We start from the raw sequence: 27,757 nt of genomic DNA on the forward strand, positions 1-27,757 counted from the left end.
AATATTTTACCCATAAATTTAATAAAAATTTTACACTAGTCAATAAATATATGACTTTTGATTAATATGTATGTATGTATGTATGTATCTGTTGTCATAGAATATTCAATAAAGTTTTCCGGCTGTCGGCCATCTTACAACACTCTTGTGAAAGCCTGGTACCCCATCTGATGAGCATATTTATAAAATCAGGCGTATGCACCCAAAAGTTGGAGGGAGGTGAGAGTGATAGCAGGAAAGCTAAATCCGTCATCCGTAAAAGATTTTACTCGCATAGAACATCAACGCACCATGGGGCCGTTTGACTTTTTTCGTAGCAAAAATTTTAAGAATTTAAATTAAATATCCAAGCTTTGAAATAGATGAAAATATGGGGTGCTACAACAAGAGGGGGCAATGCAAAAACTTATTGTCAAACGGCCTCCCCTAAAATAATGTCCTCTTAATACGCCTAGCGCTGTTGGCGGTTGTGTAAGAATAGCGGTGCAAGTATTTGATGCCTTCCAGCTGTAAATCAAAGCTCAATGGGTTTTCGAGGTGCTGTTTGGTTCCGTATTCAAGATAACTTAGGTGCCCTCTTGGGTGTGCTGGCGGTGGAGCTCATAATGTTACATATAATTGCTTATCGCATTGGTATGCGCCGAGAGGGGTGGGCCTTTATTGAACGTCACATAAAGGGTCAGCTTTTCATTGGCTTTCCAAGATATTCAGAAGTTATATTTTAACGAATGCAAAAAAAAACTTCATGCCGTCTTTTGCCACTGAAATGCAAACATATGTATGTACATATTATTTGCACACTTTCCTAACGTGAAAGGTTATTTTCATTGAAATATTTTGTACTAACCTCAAGTATAAAAATCTTCCATATAGTCGAAATAACCGGAAAAGGCTGCTCAGCCTACCGGATTTCTGGCAAACTAATCAAATTATTTAAACAAATTTCTACGCTAAGGTTCAAACAACTTGTCAGTCTGTGGGCATTTGTTTAGCAAAATGTATTTCACTAAAATATTGAAATAAATACACAAAACACTTCCGACATAAACACATGTGTAGTTGCAATTTCATATTTGTTTAAAAGTTCCATTAAAAAAATTTGCAAGCTGCAAAATTAAGTTGAATTTACTCAACTTCCGGAAAGTACACTATTTTTGGCGGATTTTCCTCGATACTCGTTAGAGACTCGCTCACTAAGCCCAATTCATGTGCTTCGCTTACCAGCACTGCGCCAAACAGCTGACGCCAGCTGTCAAACGCAAATCAACCAGTGATGTGTCAACAGCGGACGTGGTTTCCTAGCATTTAGCATATACAAAAAAAATCTATTAATTATTGCATTAAGTAAAGTGGCTGCCTTACTATTCCAATTCGACTTTTGTAAATGTAGCAACCAATTCCAAAAGTACGTACCCACCAAATAAAATGGACATAACGCAAAAATTCAAAGCCGGTGTAATGACAGTGAAACTGCAACGCAAAGGTGAGCTCCCACCGCAGCCATTGGACAAACAACGAATTCTATCCAAAAGCGGCGTTGGGCTTTCTGTCGGACAACGTGACGAATTCTCACGCCAAGCAAAGGATGTGTGCCACAAAATAACCACATTGCGTAATGTGCTGGTGGAGAATAGGGCGGCGTACATGCGCATCGGTCAACACCTGAAGAGTGCGACACACATGACGGACGAACAACGCGACCTCATAGACCGCGAGTCGGAAAAGTTTGTTACATTTTACACCCAACACTTGGCACAAATGCGTGCCGATTGGAAACGTGCAAAAAGAAAACCACAACAGCAGCAACATATGGAGGCGGTACTAGATTTATTAGAACGCTATTTGCGCAGTGTGCAGCAAATCTATTTGGATCAAAAACGTTATCGTGTACAGTATGAGCTGGAAACGTATAAGTTATTAAAATTGGCAGCTGATAAAAAGAAGATACCAGTGCGTCCGGCTGGTGAGCACAGTGGGCGACGCGTGATACGGCACTCTCCAAGTAGTACCACCGACGATGAAGATATTCCTGATGATTTACGACCACAAAAAAGCTTGAGTGATGAAGCTTTAGACTTGCAAGGTGATTGGCTAGATGATGATGATTTCGGTGACAACGACCGCGGCAACAAAAAAGTCATTAATAATGCAGCCGATGGTAAGTTGAATGGTTATAGTTACGTTGATAAAAGCACAAAAGTGAGTGGACCGCAATTACGGCATCGAAATCCACATGCTGAAGATGAAGAAAACATTGGTAGCGGTGGCGAGCTAAAGACGACACAATCATCGCAAAAGGTGGCGCTAGACGAGGACATACAAAAATCGCAGCAATTAGAGGACGAGGCTAAGAAACTTTCACCCGAAGATGTGCAAATGTACGAGCAAGAAAATGTGCAGCTATATCACGAATTGCAAGGGTTGGTGGAAGAGGTGGAACAGATCGAGAAGAATGTGGTGGACATAGCGCAGTTGCAGGATATCTTTACTGAAAAGGTGCATATAATTGTTAATTTTTCGTATTTGATATTAATGTATTGGCGCATACTTTTTCTTCAAAGGTCTCACTTCAACAACACAACATCGAACGCATTGCCAGCGCTGTGGTTGGCGCAACAGAGAACGTCAAAGACGCCAATGAACAAATCCAGCAAGCTATACAACGCAATGCTGGCCTACGTGTATGGTCATTGTTTTTCCTTTTAGTAATGTCGTTTGCCTTACTCTTCCTCGACTGGTATTACGATTAAAATCGCAGTGCCTGTGGATTAATTTATGAATAGGTATGCATGCGGTATTAAATATGTATTTAAGCAAATGAGTGCACACGCACACAAAAGAAAAAAAGAAAGAAATCTATAAGCAAAATGCTGTACGTTGATAATTTTTGTTGTGAATTTTAAGATATTGTAATATGTACTTGTACTCTTGGGAATGAAATTATTTATGGTATTTTTTTTGTTACAGGTAGTAATATTAAAGTTCACTTCAAGAATTTCTGATTATATTTAGTCACATTTGCATAAAATAACGGAGTTAGTTTGTGAAAGCTACATGAAAAATAAGTTTTGTACCAATCTTAGCCTAAGTAATCACAAGATGATAAACTAGTAACTATATAATTTGTATCGTAACATTGCAATAATAAATGGCTGTTTTACAGCACTTAGTGAACTTACGGGTAAATGAAAATTTTAGTCTAGTTTTTCTTTTATATAGCACAGTAACGTGGATGATGATGATCAACATAGTGGCGATCTCGCGAAAGAACTATTCACTGCAAGATACATATATGACGATGTCTGCGTACGCAATGGGTACCGAAGTGGATGGTATGAAGAGGTTCAACTGAAATCGAACTTGTGCTCATTTTAGGCCCACAGGCTCATCCAACTCAATGAAGATCCTTGGTCTTAATATCTGCGAGTCGCATGAAGAGGATACCAATGAAAAAGGTAATCTTTTTGGTAAGCTGACTGAACTTTTAATGGGACGGATATAGTCCAACGCATAGAAATACAATGAGCACACCGGCATAGTTGGACAAATTGTACGAATGAATAAGGACGCTGCGGTGAAAATGACCTTCATTTCACCAGCCATGCATGGATAATGGAAGGAAGTGCGCGCGAGAACACAGTGGATCTACCAAGCGCAGAAGGACCTATCTACAATTGCTGTGAGAAACTTACTTGCGCAACCTCGCAAATTAGAGTGACTATGGGACAAGTTTCTTGACCCGGAGGTGATTTCGTAGCTTTTGATACCACACCCATGATTCTTCTATTGAAGTTTATTGGCTCGAAGCAATTACAGAACAAACAAAAATTCGCTAATTAAGTGTATTGAGATACCCTTATTCAGTTGTCCAGGCTATTTACCCGAATCGATAGCAGAACTTTTCTGGTTTAAATAAGCGAATGCATTTTCTGCAATGAAAATGCAAAATGAGAATAATTTAAACCCTTGATTGAGGAATTCCTACCTACTTTGGCTATGTCAGTCAAACCCTCAAAAAATTTGAATCCATGAACTTTCGCCTTCCTCTACGGAGTGTGTGGTATTTGCTTAACAGCTGCCGCAAAAGTTTCTGGCTTCTCTTCAGCATGGGTATACCTTTCGATCGCTTCTCGTTCCATTTCGGCCACATGAGTTTTGTATTACTGCAAGTGGGGATACTAGCCCACCTATCACTTGCTTGTATTTAGAGATACGTCCCTTAGAATGCGATTGCAGGCAGCGAGCGGTATGCCTAAACCCTTCCATATGCGCAAGTGGAAGAGATGTGCTCCCTTTTACAAGTTCGTCCGCCTTCTGGTTGCCGGGTGAGGAAGATACCTAAATTCTTTACCTGGTATAGAAATACTACATATATCTATTTGAAAAGTTTAGACTTGGTACACAGTAATCCGTTGCAAAAAGTTGAGTAGGACACGCCTATTACCATCACACAGAGTTTGTGGAACTTTTCCGCTAACAACCACCGCAAGTTAAGGCATTTAGAATCAAAAGTCAAGTTTTTAAATTGTTATTACTATAAAGAAGAAAACACCGTTCTTTTCATTTATTGTTATTGCATATAAATTATTGCTTTCACATGTTAAAATTTTAGTTCTAATTTTTAATATTTTTCTTTGTTATAATAAAAGCGCCAGGCTTAGAGAGTAGCCATATGCGGTTCACAATACATTCAGATATTTTTTTTTTAAACTAATAAAGTTGCTATACAGTATACAAAGATTCAAGTTACATATTTTATTTTCTTCATGCATACAAATATTTAGTACAAACAACAAAGTGCCTATGTATTTATTGTGTGTTTTTCTTGCTCATTGCTTTGCTTCAGCATTTCTTTGATTTGTTGTCTTATTATTACTATTATTATCCATTGTATTGGGCTTTTTAACATAAAATAAATAATTCGCTTTCATAAAAAGTAAAAAAGAAAAATAACTTATTATACAATAAACATTCGTATTAAAAAGTTTGATAATTTTTGATGATAATTTTCATATACATATGTATATGTACATACATATGTACGTATGTACATAAATATGTAGGTATAAACTTTTATACATATAAATTCAATTATAACATGGTTATGTACATTTGAGCATCTTATACCATATATATATGTAAATGTACGTATGTATGTATATATGTGTGTATGTATATATTTTTATTTACTAACCTACTTACGACATAATAAAGAAGTTTTTGTTAACATAAGCGAATTTTTCACATATTTTTTTGCTTTGCTTCCACTTGGCAGCGCATTTTTCATACGACTAAATTGAGTTAGGATGTAAAAAAAAATAAAAATAAATTGTAAATAAAAAAAAAATATAGATTTTCATGCTTAACGTATTTTTTTTACATTTTTTCGACAAAAATGCCGTTTGAAGATTTATCAGCGTGCGTCTATCAACAAAATTATGATTAGTTTTGTTGAACGAAATAAAAGTGATTTTTTTCCAATCAGCATAAACGAATATATTATTATAATATTTCGAATAAAAGAAATGTGTTTTTCTTGTTATAAATTGCAATATTAATTGTTGAAAAAGTCAAATAGTATAAAACTTTAATTCATATGCGAACGAAAATTAAACAAAAAAATCGAATTCGTGGATATACATATGTATGTAGTAGCATACAAAATAATAAATTTCTGGTATGCAGTAAAATGAAAGCGTCGATTTTTTAAGCAAATTTGCGATCAAATTGTGCTTAGTAAGTGCTGCGCCTGAAAGTAGGCTAAGTTTTAGAATGCATTCGGAGTGCGGTGCAAATTTTTGGTATTGAATGCATATTTTTTTTTTAATATATTTGTTTCTCATTTGGAATATTTTTATGTAGAGTTGACTCATTTGGCATTTTTTTTTAGTTAAATTTATTTTTTAAAGAGTTTTTTATTTTATTTTAGCCATTGTAATTTTTAAGCATTGACAAAGCCATTTATTACTATTAGTTAAGTCAATTCAATTTATGTATCTACATAACTTCATCGTGTTACATGTTAAGGAATATGTATGTACATATGTATTTATTTACAGTTAGCGATTCCTTTGAAATCGAAAGATTGGAAAACTCGAAAACTATTTCACACAAATTTTGACAATTATGTGCGTAAAAGTTTCAAGAATTCGCGGTTTTGGGCACACTTTTCAGATTAAGGGTGTGCTCCCTAATAATCTTTTACTATTTTTTTTTGCAATAACAAAAAAATTAAAAAAAAAAATGAAATTATTTAGGCACTAGAGTTCGTTGAATTATCGCGTACATATGTTTGTATGCATCTGACGCATTATAACAAAAAATACTTGTGCAAAAAATGTTGACAAAAAAAGAAAACATACATTTTTTTATTTTAATTTGTTATACGCAAACCTAACCTACAAAAAAAAAATGCAATTACATGCATCTGTGGAAATACATACATATTTATGTATGTAACTGTGTTTTGACTTTTGTGTTTGGATCAGCCAACGGAAGAAAGGAAAATTAGTAGCGAGTTAATGAGCTAGAAAATGATACATAAGTAGATATGTATATGTACATATGAATATATATTTCTAAATTTGTTAAATCAGTAAACTAAATTTATCTAGAGGAATATTAAATTTCACTGAGAATGCTTTTTTAATTTTAATTCAAACTGAATGAAATGGAAAGCTAAGAAATTTGTGTCGTGGAATGAATATTAAACATAAATTTATAAAGAAGATACGTTTATGGAACCGGTTAGCTTGAAATTCTCGCTTGAATAACAAAAAAAAAACTTTTTATAGAATTGAAATCATTGTGTGCACAATAATTTAATTTTTTTTTTTTCAATCGAGCTATCCACTTGTGAATGTAATTTGATTAATTAATATAAAAGCCGTGTCAGATGAGAGGGCATTGCCCAAAAATTTGGCGTGGAAACTTATAGCATAATCAAATTTTTGTTCTTTGGCCCAAACATGACAAAAAATTTTTCATAAATTATCTAAGAGACTTTGAAAATTGATTTATGTATATATGTATACAGACAATGTTTTGTACCAATCGTGTCACTACTCAAGAAATTGTCGCGGCCATTTGATATTTTTTATGCCAATAGGTAAAAAAAAAATACAAATTGTTACAAATGTAGCAATCGTGTAATTTGGGCTTACATAAAAAATACAAAAAAGGTGAAATATACAAATTAAAACAAAAATCATTTTAATAAATGGAAGTGAAAGCACTAAAAAAAAATAATTTTCAGCGATATAAAAAATTAAAAAAAAACTATTTACCAAAAAAGAAATTAAAATTTCAATATTTCTTTTTGGAATTTAATGAAACAATTTTTTTTTTAATGTCGGCTCGAGGTCAGGGTGTATGCTACATTAAAACACATTGAATTGAAAATACTAAAAAGTAAATATTAATTGATTTTGTTTTATATAATTTTCAAAATTCATTTTTTGAAACTAGTTATTTTAGCTTAAGATACAATCTTATTGTAACAACGCAGCTAAAAAAAAATATTACATTCGTGGCTAAGTAACAAGATATTTTTTCTTTAAAGAAAACATATGTATGTATGTAGTTTTCCACATTTGTATTGTCTACTTATATACACATGTATGTATGTACGTCTAGATAATATTTGATATTTTAGAAAATTTGTTTGACATTGCTTCTCAAGTGTTGCACGAAAAGTCCCATTAAATGAGTTCAGCAATGAAAGCATACAAAATTTAAGCATATCAGCAGGGCGCTTGAGCTTAAGACTTAGTGACGTTACACACACTACGTGCATGTACATACATAGACCATTTCGCGCTGGCGAATCCGACAACTTAAACGTGCGAAACGGAACTTACGTTCCCACGACAGTTGGGTCTACGTAGGCGTAACGACTCAGACTTATATCTGGAAAGGACTGTCACACACGTCAGCAGTCGTCCTCAAACGATCTTTGCGGTTGTTTTTTTGTATGCTGTTAAAACAAAAACAAGAAGATTAACTCTTAAATGCTATGAACCTTTCTGTACATGAGAAGAAGGTTATCGTTTTTTTTTTTTTAACAATTTTTATAGGTAAATCAATAAATTAATATAAACAAAAAAAATCTTAATCTCTAATTATTAATAATAGCTTGGCGCTTACACATATGTTAGTGTTACGCCGAGCTTCTCCGCCGATTTGTAGCATGCGCCACAAAAAGGGGAGGGACCTCTGATTACACCCCGGGCTAGTAAAAATCTTAAATTATTAGTACTTATTTTTCTCTTTCGACCAGTTTTTGGAAATTTCATTCAAAAGTCTTTTTTTTTAGTAAGTTTAACTGTTTGCGTTTTTTGCTAAAATAAATTACAAAGATTCATGAATGTAAGTCACTTAAAAGCTAATATTATTATTATTATTTTCTTTTAAATGAAATCTCTTAAAAAGCATACCTTATATTTACATATACATATATTTTGAGTGCAACTAAAATATTTAAATATTTAATGTTCTGTTTGTTTTTTTTTGGCGCAATGGCTAATAACAGCTCAAAGTTTTCATTGAATGGAAGTGTACTTATCAATTATATGTAAATAAAATATTTATAGTATGGAAATTGCATTTTGGTGGGTGGGATAATCTAATAAAGAATGTATAAGTTGCTTATGCATCTATATGTCTGTGTGTGTGAATACAAGTACACACGCAGTTCATTTTAAGAAATTCAAGTATGATCTCGTTTTAATTCACTTTAAACCTATATATATGTACGTATGTAACTACACATCGTCACCTGAAATGCAAATATGTAGTATTCAGTTACGACTTTTATGTTATGAACGCAGTTAATTCTTATATATAAATAGTAAGTGTTGAAAGTTTATTATTATCAAATTCATTTTAATAAAAAAGAAAATGTAGAATGAACATATGCTTGTTTGCAATTTCTTGTGTTCAAAATAATCTGAATTTAACTTAAGGATACAGAAAAAAATGTAACCTAAAAATTGTATTATTAGTTATGTTATTCTATTTTATTTAGTTTTAATATATTTTATTTCTGTTTTTTTTTTTTTTTGTTTTTGATTTCATTTGATCTTGTTGCAATTTCTTTAATTTAATTTTTATTTTATATTTTGTTTTATTTAATTTCGCCTTATTTTATTTTATTTTTTTTTTATTTTTTGATTTAACTCCATCCTATTTTATTTGATTTGCTTGTTTAATTAATTTAATTTTCTTTTATTTTATATATTTATGTTTTTATTTAGGTTTTATTTTAATTTTTTTGTTTTATTTTATTTAATCTTATTTTATTTATTAAAATTTGTATTTAATTTAGTTTCATAACTTATTTTTAGATATGTTGTTTGATTTTATTTTACTTCTTATTTTATTTAGCTTCGTGTTAATTTATTAAATTTTTCCTTAAAAGAATGTTTATTATTTTTATTAAGTTTGATTTAATTGTTTTTTTGTTGAACTCTATTTGATAGTTTTTTTGTTTTTATTTAATTAAATTGGATCAAATTTTTAAAATATTTTTTACTTTATAGATACATAGCCTTATTCATAAAAAAAAGTTGCTTTACAAAAGGTTTACAAGGTGAAAAAATGTATGAAGACGTCAATTTATAAAGCTTTTAAACCTACTTTATTTTTTATGAATAAGGCCATTTGTTTTTTTTTATTTAATTTAATTTTATATCTTATTTTTTCGATTTTGTATTTTATTTATTTTATTTTGATTTGTGTTTTTTTTTATATTTTTATTTAATGTAAATGATTTTTTTATTTATTTTAAACATTTATTTTTACCATTTGCATTTTACCAAATATTAAATTTTGTTATTTTCTCCCAACTGTTTGTACTTGTATATATACATTTTTTTTATTTATTTATACATTTTCTACTTTTACACTTGCACCGTCAAGGTATTAAGTCGAGAGATTGCCTTATTTTAAAAATCGATATTTATTTTCAGCAATGTCTATGTGAAGTATACAGCTAAAAGCATAAGCTGGGCATAAATACAAGAACGTGAAAATATATACATATGTACGAGACTGTGTATGTATTTATGTAATTTCTTTTTATTTGAAATTCTCCTTTTCAGCGTCTAATTTAATAATAATAATCTAAGAAACAATTAACTTATAACAGTGTTTTTCAAAAACACAACTTTAACTATTTTAGTATTTTAACAAAGAAAGAAGAAAATTCATTAAACGAATGTCAATAAAGTATTAAAATTAGTAAAACATCGAATAGAGAAACAAATTTAATGGCAAGTCAATTACAAAAAAAAAAAAAATATGCATATTAAAATAAACACTAATTGCTTCTGTAATGGAATTGGTGGTCAACGTCATATAAGCGTTTAATAAAGGCCTTGTTTAAATTAGAAATTCATGCAAGTATGAATATAAATTGATTCTGTTGTCCATAGTTGGTATAGTATGCATTTATGTATGTATGCATGTATGTACATGTGCACGTATGCAGTTAAAATTTGGAATATTTGTTGCAAATTCTCTTTCAGAAGTCATCGTCCAACGTTGTGTATATTTACATAGAACTTCTGTCCATTGTGGCGGCAGACCATTACGCAATTTTCAGTTTTCCCAAGCACACACACACACTGCGCTCTCCTCGCGTTCGCCTCACACAGTCCGAGCATGTTCAGCCTCGGCACCTAACTACCTAACGCCACCTTCTTCTCCTCCCCCGCCCCCTCCCCTCCGGGTGCCCTTCTGCTGTTACGTTTCCGCACAGTAGTAGAGCACAATTGTGGGTGGCTTTTGGCCTACAATGTACGCTATCGCCTTTGACTATTTGGCGCTACTACTGCAACGATTCCCACTAACCTCAGTGGCATTTTGATTGACGACGATGTTGTTGCTGCTACTGCTGCTGGTAATTGTGCTAATATCTGAGTGATTCACATGATTGCTATCACCGGCAAAGGCATATGGACTGGCGCCAGTGGTGGTGCTAGGACTACAGCTGGCTGCGAACATTAAATCGTCAGCATGCTGTTCTTGCTGTTGGTGCTGCTGATGTAGCTCATGTTCTTGCTGCTCCTGTTCGTCGTCCTGTGTTTGCTCGTGCTCCTGGTCGTGTTCGTGCGCCTCAACATCCTCGTGCTCCCCTTCCGCCTCTGCATTTTCTTCTTCATCTTCAAATTCATGCTCTTGCTGATGCGCAGCTACATTATCGTCGTCGTCGTCGACACTAGCCAACGCCATTGCTGTGACATCTTCATCATCATAGACTTGTGGTTCGGCTGTTTGTGGTTCTAAATCTAAATTTTGTGGCGAATCGTCTTCAAGCAGCTGCTCCAATTCTTGCTGTTCATCGTGTTCTTCTGTGTGCGGTTGTTCAGTTTCCTCTTCTTCTGCTTCTGCTTCTGCTTCTGCTACGTGCGACTGGTGTAGTTCTTCTTCTCCAGCCATGGCTGCGCCTGCCTCTTCCTCCACCTCTTCCTCCTCATATTCCGCCTCTGCCTCTGCCTCTGCCTCTGGTTGAAGTTGGTGGTGCTGCTCGTCCTGCTGGTCTTCTTCATGATGTTGCAGCTGTAATGCATCCTCGGACATGAAAACGCCCAGTGGCAGATGTGTCTTCATGTGTGCTGTAGAAAATGGAAAAGTAAATGCGTTTTTAGTAATTACGACTATGTTTGAAATTCAATTAAAATTAGAAGAATGTAAATGTTGTAATAANGCTCTATAAAAGACCCCCCACATTAATTTTTCTTTAATATCTATAATGTACAGACATCGACCTGTTACAATTTTATTATATGTATAGATTAAGATAGTAGAGCAGCAGTAAGCCTGATGAATAGTATGTTTGGCTTGACACAAAGTACAACCTAGTACATGCAAGTACACATTTACTTAAGAAAGCAGCAAGCAAATGGCGTAGGAGCTTAAAACTTACAAACTAAGCGCCTAAACTGCAGAGATGTACGTACATATGTATGCATATAGTAGGCAAATGTAGACATCAACAGCGACATAAAGAAGATATATGTATCTGTGTATGGTTAGCTAGAAGCCAACAGCTGGCAAAATTTGTAGAGGCAGCTATTTATGTGCATATACATACATGTGTATGTATGTATGCATTCAACTATGTAGATATGTACATTTGAGTGGGTCGACTTAACTTAAATACTAATTATGAATTACATTGCGGATTATCTGCCTTAAATTATAGGTTATCCGCACAGGAGCCAAATGTAATCAATTAATTATAGAGTTGAAATAAGCTGTTGTAAGTACAAAAGGAGGCAAGCAGATGTTAAAGGAATTGGCAAAGTGCCACGCCTTGAATGGCAATCAGGCACTCCTACTTGGTTGGGCCGATCAAGCGGATAGATATTATAGGACAATTTGTTCCAAGTAGGCTTACTTCCAATCAACTCAATCAAAGTGTAGGGAAAATGGAAAAAATATGAAAAAAAAAATAAATAAAAAAATACAACAAAATAAAATACCTAAATTACTACGTATTTATAATGTAGTATTTTCCATAGCTACATAGTGAAACTCTCATTTAAGCCCCAAACATAAATTAAAATACTACAACGAAAAGCTTAACTGCAGTTCAGAGCTCATTTAAATCCAAGAATTTCAACATGAGGTGATCGGAAAGGTTTATTTCTCAACTTTTGATTTTTTCCCCTCGTTTGTTTGTACTTCATAAGAGCAATTACCTCCTTCGAGGCCTTTGAGTTTTTCCAATAGGTGTAAACTGCAGTTAAGGCTTGGCGGAAACGAACTATTACAATTGCATTTAAAGAATTAACAATTTGAATACTGATTTGTTTTATATTTCTGATAAAGTTATAAGCTCGCCAATATTTTGTTCCATTTTTTATTACTTATTTTCACAGTAGCGAGTTAATTCGGATTTTTTTTGGAAAAATTTGTGAACCTACTATATTTGATTTTAGATTTGCAAATTATTTTTAAAGCGCATTTGAAATTAGCTAATATCAACTCAATTAACCTATGTTAACTCCTACTGAGTGCCGCTTTCAAAGTGGAAAATTAACTCTCATTCGAAATTTGCCTCTTCAAATCTTTCATCCGGGGCGACATAACATTTACTCTTAACTTCAAGTTAACATTGAGAGCGAATGTCGATTTGAAATCAAATAAAAGTATAAGTTACGCTTGCTCAAGTAGCTTTTAAAATTTATTTTCACTTCAGGCACATTTTTTTTAGAACAAAATTTGTGTTTAAAGGGTAGATAAATTTTAAAACCGACTTGAGAAAGCGGATCTAATACTTTCAAAAGTAATGTTAGAGCTACATACCAAACATTTAGGATGTTGTGGCTTTCAGCGATAAAGCCGACTTGACGACGCTTTAAAAGCTCTCGGAGCTCTAGTCTGGTGAGAAGCACTGAACAGAAGCAGTAATTATAAAATCATAGGGTATACTCAGATATTTCCATGTTTCGGCATAAGGGATGGTGTAAACAGCGAACACCACTTCTAAAGCCGCTATCGAAGCCTTTGGATTGAAGCTAGAACTCAACATTGAGCACTCAGTGGTTTACACGGTGTATTCAGCTGTAAGTTTAATGAGTCACAAAATCGCTGAAATTCGCAACATCTGAAAAGTTTGGGGTGAAGCTCTAATTTTAGGCTGTATGCATAGAGTGGTGAGTACTCAGATATATCGATACAAATTAGGCAAAAATGACTTAACCAAATCAAAGCTAATTTTGGTGCTAGTAGAGGCGCAAATTGCGTTATTTCAGGACTTCAGATTTAGGAGTCCTGTGCGGCTCCCTGACCGCTGCGGTGTCTTTCAAACAGCGATGTTTGCCATAAAGAAGGCAACAACTTTGTTAAACTCGCAGAGCAATACGACTCAATAGGAAAACCTTACTAATATGCTCGTTGAAACCCAAGCTGTACTGAAAGTTATTGAGAATTGTTTGCCATCACTAGGTCATGTGAAAATGAATAGGAATTTGTCTCGACCGAACAGCCATTTTCGTAAGGCAGTGGGCCTTGGGAACCCGTTTTAAGACTAGGACTGGAGCCATGGATCATTCCCAAAGCGGGGAAGACGGGCCACAGTACTGCACACAATTTTAGACCAATCAGCCTCTCATAATGTCTTCTCAAAATAATCGAGAGGCAGATCACGCGACGTGGGTGTGTTATCCTAAGGTCGTTGCTTATACGGATGACTTAGTCATTCTGGTCGTGGGGAAATTCCTCTCCACGGCCAGCGAGATTCTACAATCTGCAATTAACGATCTGGCAGGGTGGGCAGAAAGAAACGGTCTGGGGGTTAAGCCCACTAAAACTCAACTTGTTCTATTCACCAAGCGATATAAAATAGACAAATTTCGAAGTCTGTCCCTAAATAGAGCAAATCTTCGAATTGTCGAAAGAAGAAAAGTTTTTGGGGGTTATTCGCGACTCTAAGCTTTCTTGGACTAAGCGAACTACCGAAGAGCGGAGAAAGAAGGCGCTCAATGCGCTCTACTCCTGTAAAAGCTACGATTGGAAAAGACTGGGGGCTGCGACCGCCGATAATACAATGGATGTATACGGCGGTAGTTAGACCTATTCTCTCCTGTGACGGTTGACACCAAATCTCATCTACTCAACTTGCAAAAGGTGCAACGACAAGCATGCCTATGGACAACGAGGGCGATTTAGTCAACGCCTCATGCGGCGCTAGAGACTCTCCTGGACATTCCATCCATAGACCCATATGTTTAAAGTAAGTAGTAGACCCATACGTTAAGGTAAGGGTTTCAAGGGTCACGCCACAATCCTCAATAAAGTGGGGGTGGAGTACAGCAACTGTGACTCTCAGGTCACGGAAATTGACTTCAATCGAAATTTCGGGATCCATTTTCCTAACAGAAGTGACTGAGAATTTAGTATTGCTCTGAGCGATGACGAAATACCCATATTCACGGACCGCTTCAAAATGGATATCGGAACAGGATCTGGCGTTTTTTCTCAGGAGTTATCTCTGTTAGAGTCCTATAAACTCCGGGGAAATGAGGAAGCCGACGAATGTGCTAGACAGGGATCTGAGATGGGGCTCGGGGAAGCGATGCAGATCGTGAAACCTCCCCTGCGATTTCTGTCTTCAGAATTCGAGAAACTTACTAGGGCAGCCACCAACAGTAGGTGGGAAAATCTGCACACCTGCAGAGTATCGAGCTCGCTCTAGCCACGGGTCGATTGACGAGGCTTCTAAAGATTTAAGAGTCTTCCACTATATCGGTAATGAGAATAGATGCAGAGTGGCAAAAGAAGAAGCCAAAATTGTGCTTTCATATAAGCGGCATTATTCCTTTTTTCTATTAGACAACACATTTATCAAAGACCTTTAAATACCTCATACTAACGAAACATGTTCAAAGTTCTACTTTTAACTTAATAAACGAGATGTAAAAAAGTAAATTTTTGTTACGGATATTGAAGTGCAATATTTCTGCTCTAGAAAACGCGAAATTCCCTTTTCATCAATGCTACAATAATAAGTGTGTATCAATTTTTCTCCTTTAGACGAAATCTTCAATCAACTCAATTTCAACTCCAATCAGCAAAGCATCAACATTTTCCAGTTAGCATCTACAACAAACGTGGTTTTGAAATGTTGGCGCAGTCGAATTTCTTTTATCCTTTTATTACACAAATAGTTTACTAATGAACAGATGAAAGACTGTGCAGACTGCGTCAAAGAAGTGAGAAGCAGCAGTAAAGCTATTTGCTAATGTGAAACTTTTTTTTTTGTTTTTTTGTTTTTGTTTTTGGATTTGTGAATCAGCAGCCGCCGCCTCCAATGTAGCAAACCATGGCGAGAAATAAATGAAGGAAGGCAAGGCAAGCAAGTTGGAAGCAAAGCGTCATTAAGTTTCTGCAAACTTATGGATGGCACAAACATATAGACAAACATTAACAAAGACACATTTAGTTCTATGCATGTATGTATGTATGTATGTAAGCACATAAACAAAGAAAGAATAATCATCAAGTATTGGAGGAGTGTGTTTACACGCCAACAACAAAGCATGTAATTACAAAAATCGTGCGCTGGAGCATGATAAACTGTGAAAGGAAGCGAACAGCTGCTTGAACAGGAGACAATTGGCGGGTGGCAGGCGACAGGCGACAGTCGACAGTCGACATGCGATGGGGTACAGAGACAATGCGATGCGACGCGGCGCGGTAGAGCATCGACGCACTAAAAGGACGCACTGACACTCGGCTTGGTAGAAAAAAAAAACAGGCGTTAGCAGCTGAATAGTGTGACTTTTTGCAGCTGTACGAGTATTTAAAATTGCAAACATGCTAGCAGAATCTAAACTTCATTAATGCGCGGTTGATGAGCAGCAGCAGCGCAACGGTGGGAGCTGTGTGTGTGTGTGTGTGGCATTGTGTGTGGTGCTGCGCTGCGCTATCGGAGGACATCTTTGATGAGTCGGCTGATGGGTTTGTTTTGATAACTGCACAGCAGGCGGTGAAATTAGTTTGCATTTGGGTGTGTGTGACTAACAACAAACGATCGATCGTGCCAATTTAAGGACATACACACACACGCATTAACCACCGTATGAAAGGTATCCTGCTGCTGTTTTGTTAGCATTTTCGTTAATTGCAGTTTGCTGGAAAATTTGCGTGAAGAAAGTTGGTAAACAGCAACATACAAAAACAAAAACAAAACCAAAAACAAAATGAATGTTTATTTAAAGTGATTTGAATTTTAGACACACACTGAGTTTGTCACAGCAACAAGCAATTGATTACTATCACACCTCTGTTGCTCTGCTCTGCTGTTGTTGTTGTTGTTGGGTTGCTAATGTGCACAAAGGAAATGAACATGGAATTGCATATTAACAGCAAACTTACTGAAAGGCAGAATATTTAACTGCAACAACTGCCTTTCACAATTACAGCAGGCAATTGCCTTTCAGTTAATATTTTTTTTTTCTGTTGCCACAATTTTACTTCGTTTGTCACCTTGAGGTTACTCCTTGAAAAATTACAAATTCACAATGCATTCGCACAGATCCTTACGGGGAAAAAATTTGTGTAATTTACTAGAAAAATATACCACAACCTCTGCGACTACGAATGAAGTGTGACGGACAGCAGCAGCTGCCTTAGATTGTAACAATGGTAGAACCGCAAGGATTGTCAATTTTTTTTTCTAGCTACATATGTATGTCTTAACCTTTTGTAAAATTGTAAAAAGCAACAGTTATTTAGTAGAGCAGCTGCTCGCATTTTCGTCGCACTACTAGAATTATTAATAACTTTGTATGTAAAAAAAAAAAATATACATACATATATGCGAAAAGCCGCAAAGCTTAAAAAAGCCTCACGTACCGCTAATAAAAATTTGTAAAGTCAAGCGCGCGCAAGCTCACAAAAAATAAAAATAAAAATGAAAAATTCCAAGCATATGCACTTCAAAGGTGATAATTTGAAGCGTGAGTTGAGTTGCTAACTAAGCAAGTAATAGACAGATGATTTTGCCAAATGTCTAAAGTACCAGCAAATGTGTAGAAGTATAATAATGCTAATGATATGGTGCGTCAAATAAAGGTGCAAAAGTTGCAAGAAAATGTGCTTTGATGAACGAATTAGTGCCTGATGCTAATAATGTATGTAGGTGCAAGAAAATTAGAAGAATAAGATGCGATAAAAAGAAGTAGAGAGAGATGAGAAACCAAAAAAATTAAGTAAAATGGAGGGAAAAAATAAAAATAAAATGAAATAAAGTAAAATTTAATTAAAATGAATATAAAAAACTAAAGGGAAATACAAAATGATATACATTTTAATCAAACGTACATGTGTATATAAAAAATTAAAAAAAAAAATCACTTAATGAAAACAATAAAAATTAACACCTACAGCCAGTTTCACCAGCAATTTAAATGGAAAATTATTTTTTTATTTTCTGTCAATGCCCATATAAAATTAAAAAAAAATTAAAATCATTTTTCACTTAGAATTACTTTCGCGAAATTGGCTGTAAGAATTAAATTGAAACGAATTATTTATCTGCCCTTTAAACACAAAATTTTGTTCTGCAAAACTGTGTTTTTGAGGGCAGATAAATTTTAAAACCTATTCGAGAAAACGATACTTGTCATTTTATTTGACGAAATTAAAAAGAAAATACCTAAAATCAACGGGATTTTTGACTAACTTCAAACTTGCATTTCTTATACTAGAATTTAATAGGCTACAAAACTGCATACTCAGGAAAATTTAAAAAAATTTGATTAAAAAGGTTGAAAAATTGCATGAAAATTTATTAAATTTTCGCGAGTTTTGCACAAAGTTTAGAAATTATATTTATGTCTTTTTTTGTTGTAGAATGTACCATATTTTAATAAAAAATTTGCGGAAAATTAGAATAAAAATTTTTGCATACCTATAATGTAAAAAATTGTCTGTGCCAATACCTATTATAGTAAAATAGTATAGCTATTACCGTTTCGATTCCAGTAATGCATTTCATGCTGTACCTCAACATTTTTTTTTCCAATGTCAGTGAGGCTGCTCTGGCTCTCAAGGTCTCATACTATCTTACGAGTTAACACTACAAAGACGGACAGGGGTCATTTGGGCCCAATTTCATATTTTTCTGTCCATATTTCTTTTTCCAGTTATTTTTCTAAATTTATATTTCGTTACTTTTATTAAAAATGCATCAAATTTAATTTAAAAGTATTCCTAGAAATATATTTGATGCATTTCTATTTGAAATAAAAAGTACAAATTCTAAAAAATATTAAATAAAGTTAATCAATAATAAAGGGGAAGATTAAGAAAATGGGAAAGATAATAAAGTGCGACGCAAAAATCACGAAATATTCCCGAAACAGAACCTAGTGTAGGTTGTAACTTAAAATAGCTTTCTGATAGTTCCTGAACCCTGCATTTTTAATTTAAAAAAAAAGTTATACTTGATGCACTTATTTTTAACAGCTTTAGTATTTTTCATCTGATTTTTTAAAAACCAAATCTGCTTTGAAAAGAAGATTTATAGACCTATTCTTCTGATTTTTTTTTCAAGTTCGACTAAAGCTAATTTCTAAAAATTTTTGTGAAAGTTGCCCAATATGTAGTATTTATTTCAAAGTACATTTATTTTTGCATAAATCGATACCTCATTCAATGAATTGAATAGAATGATTACCAAAGTTAGGCAATTTAAGTGGAAAAACTGCTCTGGATTTATGTATGTATGTGGATGTAAAAAATTTTTAAATCGCACAGAAACCACATCGAAATTCCAGCTATTTCGGAACGGGTTCTTCTCAATTGAAACCTAGTCTAACAACTACTACGGGTAATTATTAATTTCAGAGCAAATTTTTTATTTGCGACTGGGTAAATATTTACAAAAAGAATTTGGAGCCCCGTATAACGATCTCTGCAGAAGCTGTAGAGATGAGGCGGGGATAGCATCCGAGGAAAACGCCTAAAATTTTTTGGGGACCACTTTTCTGAGAGCCCAGTTATCTCTGGGAAAGCTCTACTACAAGGACAAACCAGGACACGCTAGAGAATCATGTTGGTCATGAATGTATGTGGAAACCTCCTGGCCTTCGAGTGAACTCTTTTAAAAGCTCCCCGCTTTCGAAACAATGAAATTAATAGCGCACCCATCAACATTGATTTCGAAAAATCAATTAAAAACTCTTGCCAAGGATGTAACTTCAGTGCAAAAACCATTCCAACTTTGCTAATAGTAAAAGCAACAAATTAGCAACAAATTATCATCAAAATGAAATCAAACTTTTAAATAATACGTGACTTAAAAACAAAAATTGTATAGCAGAAGATAGAAACAGGCAGCGCTCCGCGGTTATTCAACAAAGTAGGTACTATGCAACCAAATAGTAATCAACACTTTCTACAACAAAAAAAAAAAACAAAACCCCCACACCACTGACAATATTATTTCTTGACTTCTTCACGCGCTTTGACGTGAGCAAATACGACTCGTAACGAAAACAAAAACAATTAAAAACCTTCAAAACTTCCAGGCAAAGTTGAAAGACGTCGTCCACGCAATTGTTTAACCACAAACACCATTTGCGTCCAAATGAGTGAGTGACTGCCTCCTGTCCAAGAGGTACAAATGCCTTCAACCAAACAGTCAAACAACCAAACAACCAACCAACCAATCAACCAAGGACGAGCGAGCGACCAGACTATCCATCAGCAACAACTTTCGTCAGTGCATCTGTTCGACACTGTCCGCGCAGGCAGCAAGCAAGCAAGCAGTTAGTCAAATCTAACTGACACAGACAGTGTAAAACAAAAAAAAAAAGTAGCACAAAGTTAACGAAGCTTACAAAACAAAAAGGTCGCGCTGCTATAGCACACTAACTATACATATGACTAAATACATACATACATATATGACTTTCAAGAGGTAAGCTCATCCTGCAGCTGACTAAATGTCGGGACGCTTGGTCGGACAGTTGGTTGCCTGGTTAGTTGGTTTGGGTCGCATAGCATAATCCACGCTTTGTTTCTTATTTGAGCGCAGCAATGTGTCTGTGTGCTTCAATCTATCTGTCGATTCGCCTGTCTGTCAGCAGCACATTTTCTTTGCTGCGCTGCGGTTTTTGTTTGTCTCCTTATTGTGTACCTTTGTACATATGAATGTACATACATATGTATGTATGTATATGAATGCTTGAATTGCTGCTTAAAAAGGTCCTCACAAAAAGCACATTTAACTTAAGTACAGTAAATACAGCATTTAAATAAATACAATGATGATGGGCGCACATAAGCACACAAGCACACACCAGCACACGACGCTCACTCAAGTTAAAAGCATACATTCATAGGCGTTTATTTATTTCTCTGTGGTTATAATAATATGTGCATAGGTATGTACATACATATGTAGGTTTGCATACTTTGTCAATAGGCTCATGCTTTGTCAATAGGCCGTGCATAGGAGGCATTCAGCCATGCAGTCAACCAAAGTCAAGTATGTATCTATGAAAACAAAACTTAATTTAATTAAATACGTGTACTCCAAGTCTTAGCAAGCATGCTTCCAACTATACAAAACACAAATATAAAATACAAATGTACAGTATGTGCATATAGACTTATTACTAAGTATGCTTATATATTAATTATGTATAAAGAGCTTATGAATATATATGTAAATATATATGTATGTAGATAAAGATGTTTGTGCATATGTATGTTTGTAAGTGATATTAAATGGTTTATATTTTCAAAAATATACAGTCTGTACAACAAGAAAGGAGACGAGGTTTTTTCGAAAATTATCAAGGCATTTTTTTTCAAATTTTTTTCATCAATATACAAGTCAAATGCAATGGCGCAATCTATTAATAAAATGTATAACACTGTGTGACAAAAACCAAAACAATTCAAAACACACGACACAGTCAATATAGTCGCGAAACTATTTAGTGGCCCAGTACCTATAGTAAAATTAAGTTTTTTGGCATTTCGCTCTTACGTCTAGATTTTTTTTTTTTTAAGTACATACTGTTATTCACACAATTGAGCATACGGCTCTTTTTTGTTAAAATTCGCAATGTTTACTTCTTAAATTTTTTTATGCATTTTGTATATATGGCTTATATTTTAGCAAACCCCATTCAAATCCAAGAATGAAGCTGTCTACGAAAATTAGGAAAAATTTGCAAAGTTTCAGCAAAATTGCAAACGTTTTAATACAAAGTTCTAAAACAAAAAAATCTGGCATGCAGTTTTGTAGCCCATTAAATTTTAGTATAATATTGTGCAAATTTCAAATGTCTAGAAATTAGCGATGATTTTTGAAAATTTTTTTGTTAACTGTCCTACGCATTTTTTGACATATAAAATATTTTCAGAATTTATATTTTATATGAAAAAAATGCGTAGGACAGTCAGCAAAAAAAAAATTCAGAAATCATCACGAATTTTTAGACATTTGAAATTTGCACAATATTATACTAAAATTTAATGGGCTATAACAAAACTGCATACCTGAATTTTTTTATAAATAGAGAAAGAGCCGTACGCTCAATTTTGTGAGTAACCGAACATACTTTGAAACTTCGATATGATTAATATAAAAAAAATATTGTATTTTTTTGTAGAATGTAGAATGTAAGGATGGTTGTCAAATGAGAGCGCAAATTCTTTAAAATTGAAAATAAAAAAAATTATTTGCTTCACAAGGAAGAATAGATATTGAAAATGTGTTTAAAGTTAAAAATATCCTCAAAAAATTATTTTTTCTGAGATAAATATTGTAAATTTTGAAGGATATTCAAGGATACATTTTTAAAATTATATTTTCAATACCTATTCGTCCTTGTGCACCAAATTTTTTTTTATCTTTTTCAATTATACATAACTTTCTGTTTTATTTGACACCCATAATGTTATTCTACAATGCATTGAACTTTTTAAATAATTTTTTGAAAAAATCATATTTAGAAAAAATCTCACATCATAAACTGAAAACGTAGTTTTACTATATTAGTTTCGGGTGTATATTGATTTGTTTGTGTTCAAAATTTAGGGTGTAATAACCGCCAGCAGTATTGATAATGGAAAATATAAATAAATAAAATCGTCAAAACGTCGGGGTGTGCATATTTTTGGCGCTGACTGTAAATCCCTCTCCCCGTAAGTTTGGCCCTGGCTTCACGAAGGCGCAGTTGCGGATGACGCCTAAATAAATTCCTTCACACAATCACTTTGTCCTCGTTACAGAGCGTCGCTCGCGTTTTCTCGCGTTCTGGAAGATCATCAACGTTTTTCGACTCTTTATACAGCGCCAGCAATCTCTCAACGGTTTTTTTTCAACTTTTTTTTATAACTTTTGCTGCAGCAGCATACGATTATTTTAGATCTTTTTATGGTAACAATGGTGCCGATGAAAAGAGAAAGAAATGACTTTTAATTTACCATCAAAAACCTCGCCTACCTTCTTGTTGAACAGACTGTAACTAAACTGTATATGTATAATTATATATGTGTGAATATTACCCTTTAGACGCGTGTGGTGCATAAACGAGGAACCACAGAAGTCACATTTGTAAAAACGTTCACCGGTATGTATGCGCATATGTTTGCGCAGATCTTTCTTGAGAAAAAATTTTCGCTTGCACACATCACATTCAACGCTGGGCGCTGCAAAGCATAGGGGGAAAAGTGTTTGCAAGAATTCGAAATACAATAGTTAGGTGGGCATCTTTTTTGGTATTGCGTTTTTTTTTTTTTTTTGGAAGGCAAATAGCATGTTGTTGTTTTTTATTTGGCTGGTGTTAAATATTTTTTTTTAGAAATTTTAATCATCGGTTTTTAATGAGCCAAGTTCTTGGTAAAGTTTTAGATTTATTTATTATGACATTTTAAGTTGTTTTTAAATAATTTGTTTATAAAAAGCGAATTAAAAATGAGTTCCAAAATTATATTTAGAGTTAAAAATTCGCTCCTAAGCCGTTTTTGTTTTTAGTTTTAATAGAAGAAATAGTGTTTTTTAGTTTATTTTGTGTTTAAATAAGCGAATTAGAAAGCAATACTTTTTTTTAATTTGTTTAACTTTTTTATTAAATTGTGTTTTGTTTATTTACCAAATTATAAGTCCTTCCGTTTAGTTGCAGTTAAAAAAAAAATAAAATTTATTGTATGTTAGCAGTAATTTTTTTTTTTTGTGTTTACATTTTTTTCAATAAAAGTATTCATCTAACGTCAGAAGCGGCAGATAAACGTGCTAAAATTATAATTTTTTATGGAATTTATGATTTTATCACTTTTATCGTCAGTTTATCACGTCATATGCATAACCTTAATGTTTTAGACTAGATTTTTAGTGGCATGTATATGTACATTAGGGTGCATCCCCAAAAAAACGTCTATTTTTTTAACTGTTTTCTCTCTCCTCTTAAACTTAAAAATTATATGAATTATATAAATTAAAGGTGGGCAACTATAAAGAAGAAGGTCTACTGGTGCCTGTTCGCTTTCGTGCCTGCAGCTTCATAATACTGGCGTGGGTGCTAATCTGCCAAATGCCCAGTAAGAAGCGATACAAACCTCCAAACTTCAGGTCTGGAATATTCAAAAGTTTGTGTGTTCTTTTGAGGTTGTATAAGGGCCACAAGAGTCTGGCTACACGGCAGCGTGACACTATGCGCCATTTAAGACTTTAAATTTAATTTAATGGAGAAATAATTTGTTTAAAATATGTTGATGTATATATTATTATTGATTATAAATTAAATTGGTTTTGAAACTCAAAATGTTTGGATTATTTTTTTTTTAAATTGTGTTTTTGAAATTTTTTTTACCACTTAGGAAAAGGAATCAATCGGATTTTTCGCATGAAACTATTGGAATATCAAGTAGGCCTTTTAATTGTAAAAACCGGCATTATAGGGTTACATTTTTTGTTTTTGAGATGCTGATTAACTGTTTTTTTTTGGCTGTACGTCCGCCCTGTTTTACGATTTAAGACAGTTTTTTTTTAGTTTTAGTAAAGTTTGAGTTTGAAATTTTAATGCCAGTTATTTTAAAAATGTCGGTCTTGCGAATTATATTTAATCTTTAAGCATTTTTTTTTTTGTTTTATAAATTGAGAAAACAAATATAAAATAAAAAAAAAATGTATTTTAATTTTTGAGCTTGTAGCCACATTTGGCTTAGTATTTTCCCTCATTCAGTTTAGCAAATTTATTATTTTTTTTTTTTAGATGTACGCATTTGCTTTTGAATTTAATGTTTGGTATATACAATTTTAACTATTTATTTAAACTTATATTGCCTTATTTATAAAAAATAAAGTAGCTTTAATAAAATTATAAATTGTTTATAAATTGAAAAATATATGAAAATGTAAATTTATAAAGCCAATAGTATTTACATAAGTAATATTTTTAACCATTATTCTAATTAGTAGTTTTATAAATAATTTGGCAAATTACGAAAAAATATTAGAGCTTAAAACGAGGTTTAATTTAATTAGACTTTTTTCTGATATGCTTTCAATATTACGAATAATAACTTAAATATTTGATAAGCGATAGTCGTGCAACTAAAATAAATTAAAATTAATATTCATAACCAAGCAGAACTGCAGTTAAATTTAAGTGCCAATGAGATTGGTGCCGGATTAGTTTTTTAATGTAAAATCAAAATATGCTGGTGCAATACTAAAATAAAACTAATGCAAATTGAATACATACAAATATGTATGTAAATCAAAAAATAAAGAAAAAGTGGGCATCTTTTGAGTTTGTATGGTAATAGCATCGCCATTGTTTATTGACATGCGCTCAATTGTACATCGGTGGGAACTTGGAAAAATTATTATGTTACTCTAATCAAAAAACGATTTTAAAGTTTTATGATTACAGACAAAAATCGAATGGGACCATCAGAGTGGTTTTTCAACATCCTAGATTACAAATGTTAAAAGGTGTAAGACTTTCTACAAGGATTATTGAAAAAAAGTTTAGAAAGAAAAAATCTTAAAGTTTTTTCGTCAAAATATGATACTTGTAGTGAGAACTAACCTTAAGCACACAGGCGTTGGTTGTTTGGTTCGATTAGTTTGCGACAAGTATTTAGCAAATTTGAAAATTTTGCCATTTTCAAACAACACACACTCGCAAACCTATTACCCCCTGAGGGGTTTTAATGAAGTTTTAGTATATACATGATAGAGAGTGAAACGGTTGCATTCTGAAATATCCTGCCGAAATGTTTGAACTTGGGACATGAAAAACGCTTGCGTTAAGGTCCCTGCGCTGGAATCAGTTGAATTTCCTATAAGAATATCAAACGAGCTAAAAGCTTACTAGCTGCCGTTGGCCAGGATCAGGACATGTCGTGCCACCAGATCAACTCTCTACATTTATGAAAGTATGGCTGGCACTATAACTGTGCCGTGTGCGTAATGTAGTAAAGCTTGAATGCCATTCCAAATCTTCCAAAAGCGCTGGCCGCTTGAAAAGCTTTGTGTGAAGTTCTACTCTCATTTCATTTCTTGACCTAACCTAATCTAACAGTATTTCATCATCTACCCACACATATATGTATAACATTTCTATTCATCTCAACTAAGTTTCATTCAACTCTTTTCGCTGAATATTCCGCAAGTACCGTTTCCTATATGTATTTCCCAACCAGGTTAAGCGCTTACCTAATCATATTTAGTTAAGTGTTTACAAGAACTCAAAAGAGCACACACACACACACACCAGCCACTTAAGCGTTGAATCACCTAAAAAACGGTACAAAAAAATTATAATGTGCTACGCGTCGGTAATTTCTTATTATTTTGTAGCTACCGTAAATAAAAAAAAAGGACCATAAAACTGATTTATATTCAGTTGGGCGAACAAGTGAATGAAAATGCGCATAAACAAAAAACTCCAAAAAGGAAGAAACAAAAAGAAATTATGCAAGAAGGAAAACACAGGAAAAAAATAATAATAAACAAAAAAAACTACTTCAAACGCCAAAAATTTGTGAAACAAGCACACAACAAGGATATATCGGGTTGCAACGCATCAATTCAGTGTAGTACAAATGTACGTGTGCGACGTGTGTATGTATGTATGTATGTATGTATGTATGTATGTATGTATGTATGTTTCTAAGTGGGTAAGTAAGTATGTCCTTATCTGAGCCTGTAGGGCGTGTTCACAAATATGCACATACTTTTACACTAATTCGCATTTACATAAATTACCCGCCAACGCTTACATGCATACATACATACATACATACATACATACATATGTAAACATTCCGCAGCAGGTAATTTATATTTATGTACATATGCAGTACGAAGCTCCCAGCAAAAGGGGCGCAAAGTACTGGGTACTGAAGAAATTTGAATGTTTCACGAATTAGTCTCGAAATTATACCGAAAAAGGTAGACCTAAAATGGTCCCGAACTAGTTTCAAGAAAGTCCTGAGGTAGTTACGAAATTATCCCAAAAAAGAACGACCGAAAAAAGTCCGAAAACCCTCCTAAATTAGACTCGGAAAAGTCTTGAACTCCCGAAGTCCCGAAGCAGACCAGCAAAAGGCTTGAATTAGTATCGAACTAGTACCGAAATTATCCCGCAAAACATAACGTAAGGACATACAAAAACAATGTTAAAAACTGTGCGCAAAGGAGCGATCTTTAGATGATCCCATTTTTTACTGGGCTAAAAGCCACAAACACTTTCATATGCACATATATATCTACATATCTAAGTAATCTCTCAAGTGTTTGCAACAAACACCACAAGCAAAGGAGGCACTTTATTATGCACACTCACTCCTGTTTTCGGGAGGGCGTCAACATTTCGTCCTTATGGACATATTTATGTATGTATGTGTATGCGTACGAGTATGCTTCACTTTTTAAAGGTAGTCGAGCATATGCATATTTACAGTTGGTCCTTTGTTATATAGAAGAGGGTTTTATTGCAGCCCAATAACTTATAGCCTCAGGCGAGCCACGGACATAGACATGGTTGCATGTATAAATGTGTATTTGAATAACTCGCTTGTATGTATGGATGTATGTATGCCTTAGTATATATGTAACTACACATAATTTTTCTATTTTGAAGTAATAAGAAAATAATATATCTTATTTGCTCTTATTTGCTGCCTGAGGGGGTCGTATATATGTATGTAGGTTAGAGTGCGTCGTAAAAGGGGTGAACCATGGTTAATGGGTGTTCGGGTGCAAAATAAATGGCTA

General features: G+C 33.7%; 2 protein-coding genes across 6 annotated transcripts in view; one reads left to right on the forward strand and one right to left on the reverse strand.

The window, feature by feature from the left end:
• The first annotated feature begins 1,098 nt into the window (after positions 1-1,098).
• Positions 1,099-4,705, forward strand: Syx18 (syntaxin 18). 3 transcript variants are annotated; one of them, XM_017610621.1, is made up of 3 exons: positions 1,099-2,158; positions 2,243-2,496; positions 2,562-4,705. In XM_017610621.1, exons 1-3 carry the CDS (start codon positions 1,426-1,428, stop codon positions 2,748-2,750), a joined length of 1,176 nt encoding a protein of 391 aa, XP_017466110.1. In that variant the 5' UTR covers positions 1,099-1,425; the 3' UTR covers positions 2,751-4,705. The 3 variants fall into 3 exon arrangements, with proteins under 3 accessions (XP_017466110.1, XP_017466106.1, XP_017466099.1); XM_017610617.1 differs by having other exon boundaries at positions 1,100-2,496; positions 2,562-2,783; positions 2,968-4,705; XM_017610610.1 differs by having other exon boundaries at positions 1,101-2,496.
• A 5,591-nt stretch (positions 4,706-10,296) lies between these two features.
• Positions 10,297-27,757, reverse strand: part of mld (molting defective) — a 62,850-nt gene continuing 45,389 nt past the window's right edge. For all 3 annotated transcript variants that reach the window (XM_017610630.1, XM_017610636.1, XM_017610627.1), the window contains one exon: positions 10,297-11,615. In XM_017610630.1, the coding sequence (XP_017466119.1) occupies positions 10,816-11,615 (800 nt within the window). In that variant the 3' untranslated portion in view covers positions 10,297-10,815. The remainder of the gene's footprint in view (positions 11,616-27,757) is intronic.

The sequence above is a fragment of the Rhagoletis zephyria genome, unplaced genomic scaffold (genome assembly GCF_001687245.7).
Source record: "Rhagoletis zephyria isolate East Lansing unplaced genomic scaffold, Rhagoletis_zephyria_1.1 Rzeph_scaffold_00012, whole genome shotgun sequence".
Lineage (NCBI taxonomy): Eukaryota > Metazoa > Arthropoda > Insecta > Diptera > Tephritidae > Rhagoletis > Rhagoletis zephyria.